General features: G+C 54.6%; 1 protein-coding gene across 1 annotated transcript in view; it reads right to left on the bottom strand.

The window, feature by feature from the left end:
- TLL2 (tolloid-like 2) overlaps positions 1–8,640 on the bottom strand; it is a 104,849-nt gene that overhangs the window by 11,337 nt on the left and 84,872 nt on the right. Inside the window, exons 12-16 of the mRNA XM_004681026.2 lie at positions 8,174–8,290; positions 6,816–6,961; positions 6,153–6,348; positions 1,468–1,593; positions 639–799 (exon numbers count right to left, since the gene is read on the bottom strand). Of these exons, the coding sequence (XP_004681083.1) occupies positions 639–799; positions 1,468–1,593; positions 6,153–6,348; positions 6,816–6,961; positions 8,174–8,290 (746 nt within the window). The remainder of the gene's footprint in view (positions 1–638; positions 800–1,467; positions 1,594–6,152; positions 6,349–6,815; positions 6,962–8,173; positions 8,291–8,640) is intronic.

Genomic DNA, 8,640 nt, shown 5'->3' with positions numbered 1-8,640 from the left:
TGCCGGCCCCCAACGCCCCATGCCGGCCCCCAGCACCCCATGCCGGCCCCCAACGCCCCATGCCGGCCCCCAACGCCCCATGCCGGCCCCAATACCCCATGCCGGCCCCCAACGCCCCATGCCGGCCCCCAACACCCCATGCTGGCCCCCAACCGTGGCGAGCCCTCTTTCAGACAGCTGCAGCCTGCCAGGTGGCCAGATGGGCTCAGCCAGGCCCAGCAGGGGAGCTCCCTCCATGTACCGGGAACCCTCTGACCCAAGGTGCCACCCTGGGCTTCACTGACGCTGCCTGGGCCTCACTGACTCCGTCACCCGTGACCACTGCTCAGGGAGGGAACAGGCCCCAGTGCACTCACCCCTCCACGCCCCCAGCTGGACACTCACCCAGATTCCTACCCAAGGGACACACCTGACCCTCCCACCCCAAGACTTGCCTCCTCTGCTTTGACCCGATTCTCCCTGGCTTTAGCTACAAGAGGCCACACTCTGCTGGCAGAGGGCATGCCCCTGGAATGGCACGAAACACTCCCAGGTTCTGCCATGAACCTGACTCGGGGAAGTCACTGCCAGGCCCGCTGGGCCCCATGTGGTCCAGCTCTGAGGGACAGCCCCACACACCCCGACCCGCTGGAACATACGTCATTGCCTTCCAGCTCAAACACTTCAAACTGGAGGGAGATCCGGTACTGGGCGGGGGCCACCACCTGCCACACACAGTTTTTGTTGGTAGGATACTCCTTCGGCCACCCGGGGCTGGTGATGGTCCCGTTCAGCTTGGTCAGGAAACCACCACAGGCCACTGCATGGTGACACAGAAACAAGATTCACTTGGTCTTGTTCCAAGTGACTGCGATTCTCCCCACCCAGGCAGCCATCAACCCTGCTGTTCTTTGATTAAAAAAAGAAACAACGCAATCTGAACTGATGGACTCAGAGTCCCTCCGTCTAGTCTGTTTCAACAGAGGGCTTGCAGGGGTGAAGCTGGCAGATGTCCTGACCGCTTTTACAAACGCCATTGGTACAGTTGTGCTTGCCTGTCACCCCGCAGCCTGGCTGGGGAGCCCACATGACCTGGATCAAAGGGGAATCAGAAGTGTTTGTTCCCAGCTATGTCATGTGCCTGGCTTGCGTACCAGGCAGACCCAGGCAGGTGGGCGAGGAAAAGGGAACGCCGGTCAGGTTGCAGAGGGTGAATGGCCTGAACTGGTGGCGGAGTCACACCAAGAGGCTCCTAGTATTTCTTTGCTCTTACTTTCTTCTTTCATCATGTAAACTTCACACGCTCACAGAAGGAAAACCATGTTTGCAGCAGACGCTGGACATGGGTGGGTCCTCTCACATTCGAGACTTTACTGAGTTTCCTTGGAAAGGAAAAGGACCTTCCGGACGCGCCCACCGATACTCCAGCCGGCCAGCTGCTCTGTCTCTGCCCAGCCCTTGCGTCCAGCTCACGGGCCCAGCACCCACCTTCGCACGCCTTCTTGTCAGGGGCCAGCTCGTAGCCAGGGTCGCACGCGCACCTGTAGCTCCCCAGCGTGTTCACACAGCGCTGCTCGCACCCGCCCTGATCAGGCCCGGAGCACTCATCCACCTCTGCGGGGGGAGGACTCCGGTTAAATCACAGCAAAGCAGTCTGGTCGGCTCCCCACCTCAGTCTCCACACTGGGGTCCCCAGCAAGCGGCCTCTAAGAGCGAGAGGCCTCTCTGACCATCTCCCGAGGAGTCCCACATCCAGGACTCCCAGCCCCTGAGAGCGGGAGCAGCTACAGGCGCTGGTGGGCTCTGGCCACAGGCTCAGGGATGACCCATCAGCCCCAAGAGGGGCTCCCTGAGTCAAGCCCGGGTCATTCTAGGCAACCCCGAAAGCTCCTGGCGCTCCAGCCTGGCATCAGATACTCCACGGCGGCCCATTGCCCTGGGACGGTGGCACCGAGTGGACTCTCGTATTTCACAGGGGGGTGCGTGGCCCCGCCGCCCGGGGGTGCCCCTGTCACCTCCTAAAGGAAGCAGACACTGACTGCCTCTCGGCCAGCGGGTGCCGGAGGGGCTGCCCTCTGGCACCAAGATGGGGGTGTGCAGAGGCCAACTGGCACCCCGGTTGAAGCCTCGAGCCAGCTGGGCCCTGGCAGAGTCCTCGGCCAACTGGCAGCCTTGCAGGGGCTTGTCTGGCCTGGTCTGAGTCTTCCGCGTAGCCTCTGTCGTTACTCCCCAGCTCCTCTCCCTGCAGAGGTCCTGACACACCACAGCACACTGTGCTCTCGGGGCATCCTCTGATGGCCTCACAGGACACAGGCCTGGCTGGGGCAGTGGGCTGTGGCCGGGCTCCGGCCAGCGCCGGTGGGTGAAACGGAGGCCACCACGACCACTGGGCCCTTGACGTGTGCTGGTCTGAAGGGAGCTGAGCTGGGAATCTACACCACTTGCAAGATTGAGTACAGGAAACAAATAAACATAAAGCACCCTGGTAATGCTGTGTGACTACATTTTTAAATGATGGTATTTTTGATACATTGGGTTGCTATATTATTATCACTAATTGCATCTGCTTATTACTATTATTGTTTTTTAGGTAGGTAGGGTGGGTCCCAGAAGGCGTAAGACTATGCCTGCGTCTCATACTTGTGCTGCGTCTCTGAGTCCTGTTGAACAGGGCTGTTCTCAACTGTGGCTCTCGCCTGGACACCTGCCTGGGCGTCCTGGAAGGTAGGCAGAGCAGGGACCAGGATGTCCAAAATGCCGGGAGTAATCCAAGCCCCCTCACTCATGCATCCAGCTATCTGTCCACCCACACACGGAAGTGTCCGTCCAGACACTGGAAACATAATGGAGAACAATGCAGATAGGATCCAGCTTCAGAAAGAAAAACAGCTCTAGCTCAGAGCCGAGCGTGAGTCAAAAGGCAGGGCCAGGTCCCAGGTGCCACACAGAGGCTGCCGCTGCTGTACCCCCACGAGATCAAGAAGGCACAAAGCTGTCAGGTGCAGAATCAAACCAGACTCGGAAGAGAAAAATCCAAGCCCCTTCCCTGTGCCTGCTGGTGGCTGTCAGGTTTCTGTAGTGAAGGAGAGTGGACTGTGGAACTTTCCAGTCCAGGACTTCCTTCTAATTCTGCCACCTCAGAACTTCTGTCTCCTCAGTTTTAAAATGGGGCTAATAATGATGCCTGCCAACAGGTGTTCTGCAGACAGAGGGCAGTAACTAATGCAGCACTGGCACAAACATGTCATTTCCTTCCCCTTCAATGGCCTCCCAAGGAGGTTTCAACAGTCCGGACTCCTCTTGTGAGATTAAGGATCAAGGCTGACGGGCTGGCTGCCTATGTCTCCTTTTCTAAACCGTGGTTCTCTGCAGTCTTCCTTGACATAAAAGATGCCAAGGTAGCCCCCAACTAACAGCTTCACGGGCATCTAAACAGATGTTTGTCCATTGAAATGCCCTTGGAGTAGAAGCTGGAGTCCTCCTCGTCTTTCCCCGAGGTCCACACTTCCGTGGACAAGGCTGGAGCCCTTGTTTTTCACTACCTGGACTCCTGGGGGACAAGGACTGTTCCCCTCTGCATCCCAGCCCCTAACACAGCCTCACACGTCACTTGGGAACTGCTGGGTGAACGTTACAAGTGGGTGAGGGGAAGATGACGCCTGTATCAGGCAAATCGAGCTGGTTATCACTGTTACTGAGAACAGCCAAGGCTCTCTGCTCAGCCGCTCACCAGTCAGGTTACCCTCTGAGAAGCACTGCTTTCTGTTGCCTTCACTGGCATTTCCAGCAGGGTTGCCACAAAATGATGATGATGATGATGCAATTAGATTCAATTAAGTCAGATGAACAACCAATCACAATAATTGGGACATACACTAGAGGTCATTTTTCATCTAAAATTCATATTTAGCCAGGCATCCTGTTTTTCAATTTGCTAAACGTAGCAACACTTTTCCAGCTTTAGCTGATCCTCTTAAAAAGGCACATAGCTGGTCATAGTGGAGGGGCGGGGACTACAAGGGGGCAGCGCCCCCTGGTGGTTGTCAGTTAATTCGCTGGAAAAGAGCCAACACCTGACAAACCTACCTGGGGTGGAAGTTGGTGGAAAAGGAGAATTGCGATGAAAGAACTAGAATAAAGCCCCATAGTCATTCATGACACGGTAAGCAAAACAAGGCTGTCCTGTTCCTGGTCCTGCTCCCGGTGATCTGTTACCTGACAAGACATCAAGGGCTCTGTCCATTGATTAAATGAATGGTCTTCACCTGGGAGATTATCCAGCTTATCTGGGGGCCTTTGTCATCACAAGGGCCCTTCTAGCTGGAGGGGCGGGGGCTGGTTCAGATAAGGAGCCGTATTAAGGGACAGTGAGGTCAGCCTCCCAGCGGAGCCAGGCGAGGCAGGGCCTCCTCTGGAAGCCGGAACAGGGCCAGGAAGCCTGGGCTCCAGAGCTATAAGGGAACACATATGTGCTGTTTTAAGCACTAAATTGTGGTAATTTGTCACAATGGTGATAGGAAATTGATACATCCAAGAGCAAGAAGAAATTGTCACATCCCTTTTTACTGGAGAGAAAAAGAACTACCTGAAAGACATTTCCTTAACCAAACTGCTAATGGTGCTATTATGGTATGTTTATTCATTTACGTTATTTTATTAACTCCTGACAATAATTCGGCAAAAACATGGCAGCACCATTTCTGCAGCTGGAAGGCTCAGGGCTCAGAGAGGTTGTGTAACTTGCTCGGTGTCACACAGCAGGGGCTGCTGCTGCTGAGTCATGAGCACAGTCTGAGCCACCATGGGGCTGCGAATTTCCAGTATCGCAACTAAAGCTGGTGCATCCTTCTTCTGTCACACCCCCAGCTGACCTGCCTTTGAAACACACTTCTTGGGGCCTGGTTCTTTTGCTGGGGGAAGAATTCAGTTTTTGGCTCCAACTGTGCAGCATGTTTGATTTCTCTGTGGTTTTGCTCTCCCCTGATGCCTTAAGATGGAAGAAAACAACAACAACCTACATGTGGCACTTTCAGCTGATCAAGTCTCCCAGTCATATCATGGGAAGTCACAGGTGAAACAGGCAGATGTCCTTCCCATTGTACTAAGGAAAACTGAGGCTTTGCCAAAGGCAAGAGGCTTCCTGTGTGTGGCTGCAGGGCAGAGCAGGCTCTGAATTTGGGGGAAGTGTTGGGGAGGGGGCGGACAGGGAGGCTGGGATCAGGGAGGCTGGGATCAGGGAGGCTGGGGTCAGGGAGTGACCTGGGTTCAGAATGGCACAGCCAGGCGTCCTGGGAGAGGAGGGAGGGAAGGGACCCGCCTTTGCCATGAGAGCTGCCACTCGCCAAGGGGCCTCAGCGTGGGTATCTCCACGCAGGGGGCTGCTGGCATGCTGCTGAGTGTCCACCACCATGCACCTGCTTCCTCTCAGGACCAACTGAGGGGGCGCCAGGCCTTGAGCACAGAGAAGGAAAACACACCCACTCAAAAGAGCCCTGGGGAGTCCGCCGGCTGGGGCTGGGAATGCTGGCCTCCCCACCCCGAAGATCCAAGTCTCTAAGGCAGCAAGGGGCTTATTTCCCAGCACCGCTGCAGCTGCAATAGTCCTCCCCACTCCTCCTCACCAGAGAGTGCCCTGAGCGCTGAGGGCTGAGGCTTCAGGAGTCAAAGCTTGGGCTTGCCACTTGGGTCATCGTAGGCAACCTTATAGAATGAGTTTGCGCTTGGGAATCACTGATTCTTGACCTTCAACTATCTGAGCGACCCCAACGTAGCCCTTTCAACCCTGAGCAAATGCAACCCAACCCCAGCTCAAAGAGTTATTAGAAAATTAGAGGTTCTTGTATAAATCAGGTACCTACCATAACTCCTGGCACATTAATGATAGCAACCACAAAGTATTTTGTTATCAAGGCTCAGCTTCCCTGAGGTTCCTGAGTTGGCTTGTTAACGTTCTAAATTTAATTTCAAGTGCAGGGACAGAATGCTCTGTCTCACACAAGCCCCTGTTGGGCCTGTCCCAAGCCAGTGGGATGGTCCACCGTGTGCCCCACACACAACTGTAAACTGGGCAGCTCTCTTCTCCCTCCGGGCATTAAGATCCCCTCCAGATTTTGTGAAGCTGGGAGGCAATACCTCTTCTGGACTAAATATGGAAACAAAATGCTAATTCATACCCTTAAAAAAATTAGCTGCAAAGCCTGCTTTATTGATAGAGCCATCGGACACAAACTTCATCCACATTCGGTGAGAACTTGACTTCACATCCTCCGGCTTCTCATAGCCACAGAAGTGGCCAATCAGTGCGCTCTCCTCTGTGGGGCCGTCGCGGATTTCCAGGTAGTCATATGCACAGCTGTCGTGTCTTTCAATCTGAGAGCAGAAACACAGGCGATGCGGAAGAGACGGGATGGTCTGGCCTCAAAGATTTTGATTTAAGAAGGGAGCTCATGATCAACTCTCAAAGATCTAAGCAAGAAGCCAAAGGGCCAAGTGTGCCCTGGGCTTCTCCAAGCTGTCTCCTACTTGAACCCACTGTGCAGACTGAGAGGATGGACAGGGAAGAACGATTCCATAAAGCTCCCCTGGGCCGCACCCTAGGGCCTCACTTTGAGGATTCCCCCACCCTCTCTCAGCCATCAGAAAGGAGGCTGATGTGATCTCCGAGCAGCAAAGGCTTTGATGCCAGAAGCCCAGGTATCATGCAGTATGGGCGTGAGAATGCCTCGTAGGATTCTGTTTTCAACTCCAGCATAGAAACTGATCTCTATCAAGCAGAGAGTGTCTGGCAACAGTTGACATTTACTCTATCCTTGGGAAGACATCTGAACAGTACTCACCTCAAAAGCTTGGAAGGAAAGGCCCACGTGAAACCCCTCTGAAACCGTAATCCTCCACACACATTCCTTGGACGGCCTGTAGTCATCGGGGTAGTTGGGAGACTGGATCTGGCCAGCATCTTTGTTAATGTCTCCCCCACAGGTGGCTTAAGAAGGAAAGCCAGAAGGAGGGGCCCTGGTCAGATGTGAGCAAGGAAGGTGGGTGGCCACTTTTTACCACTAGGTGGCTCCACTTGCCAACATTTTCATTTCCACCCACCAGGACGGTCTCTGGCAAGGGCGCGATTTCATTTGTTGAGGGTGCTTAGTTTTTCTTATACAGAAGACAACCATGTAGGACAGCGACTTTCTGCCTTTGCACATTACCTGGGCTATTTTTGAGCTATGAAAGCCAGGGCTACATCCCCACAGGATAGTGGGGTGACAGTTGGGTTCCTCAGGGTATTCTGAAGTAGAAGGTAGAGGACTGTTCATACACAGACATGCACCCACAGCTTATTTTATAAAAACAAATCTTTGGTGTCTCAAAAATTTTGGAAGTGTCGGTACCAGGGTAGATAGCAGGGATCCCAAGGAGTGGGGATAAAAATTGAAGCAGAGGTTCCTCCCTGGTGGCTCAACGGGTTAGGATGTAGCACTGCAAGCTAGCGGCAGCCGCTTCAATGTGGGTTTGATCCCCGCCTGCCCCGGAGGTGACCCCCAGGGCGCAGCAGAGCTCTCCTGACCCGCCCACTGCTCCCCTCAGCAGTGTACTCTGTCTATCTGCCTGTTCTTCTCCCCACTCTGTCTCTGGCAGAGCCTCTCATGACTCTCACACTTCTGGCTTGTACCCCAGTTCTGTATGAATAAATAAGTAAGTCTTAAAAGAAAATCTAACAATATCCATCTTTTGAAACAGAACTGCCCTCATGGGAGGACAGCTGTCTAGAGCACAGACCTAGGGTGTGCCAGACAGGCCAACTTCACAGCCATGGAAGCGTCCAAGGCCCATCCGAGATATGTGGCGGGAAACTCCCTGCCATGTCCAGAGAAGCAGGAACCCGGTCAGGTTAGAGTCTTTACTCAGGCCACACAGCTACTCAGAAGCCGCTTCCACTCCCCAGGGTTCTGCACACCTGCACAGCACACCTGTGTGGAAGGAGGCGCTCCCCGGCCGGCGTAGGGGATGCCTGTCTGAGGTGAGCACAACTCACCTCTCCAGTTCCGTATGTGGGGAGGGGACAGTGGCCCCTCAGCACCCCTTACCCCCCCTGGCACCGCAGCTGCCAGGGTGTCTGGGTGGGAGAGGGGCGGCAGGCTGCATGGCGACCTGGGCACGTCGGGAGGTGCCCGGCTGGCTTCCTTCCTGGTGAACAAACCTTCATAGACAGCAAAGAAGCCCTTGCCTAGGATGTTGCTGCTGCTTCGGAACTCCACCCAGAGCCGGCTGTCCGTGGAGATGAGGGGCTCCGGGACTTGGTCGCCACAAAACCGACCTGGGGAGTGGAAAAGAAGGGTCAGAGACTCTCGGCAGACTGGGATGAAGCAGCGTCTCAGGTTTAAAGTGAGCACAGGGATGACAGTCACGCATCCTGGGTGCCTCCTGCAGCCTTCAGGAGAACTGCAGGCGCTGACCAAAGGCACCCAGCACCGGGCTTGTTGAGGTGCTGAAGGTGTGGCAGATGATGGCCAGTCCCACCTGTGGGAGACAACACAAATGGACTGAAATGAAGCGCCCTCCATGGAAATGACAGGGGCTTATCATTACTGTTGAACTTTTTTTTTTTAAAGATTTATTTGTGCATACAGAGCTTCCCAGCACCGCTGCAGCTGCAATAGTCCTCTC

Source organism: Condylura cristata, unplaced genomic scaffold, assembly GCF_000260355.1.
Source record: "Condylura cristata isolate star-nosed mole 26May11 unplaced genomic scaffold, ConCri1.0 scaffold00011, whole genome shotgun sequence".
Taxonomy (NCBI): domain Eukaryota; kingdom Metazoa; phylum Chordata; class Mammalia; order Eulipotyphla; family Talpidae; genus Condylura; species Condylura cristata.
Note: the sequence above shows the minus strand (reverse complement) of the source record. Positions and strands in the feature narration are given on the sequence as shown.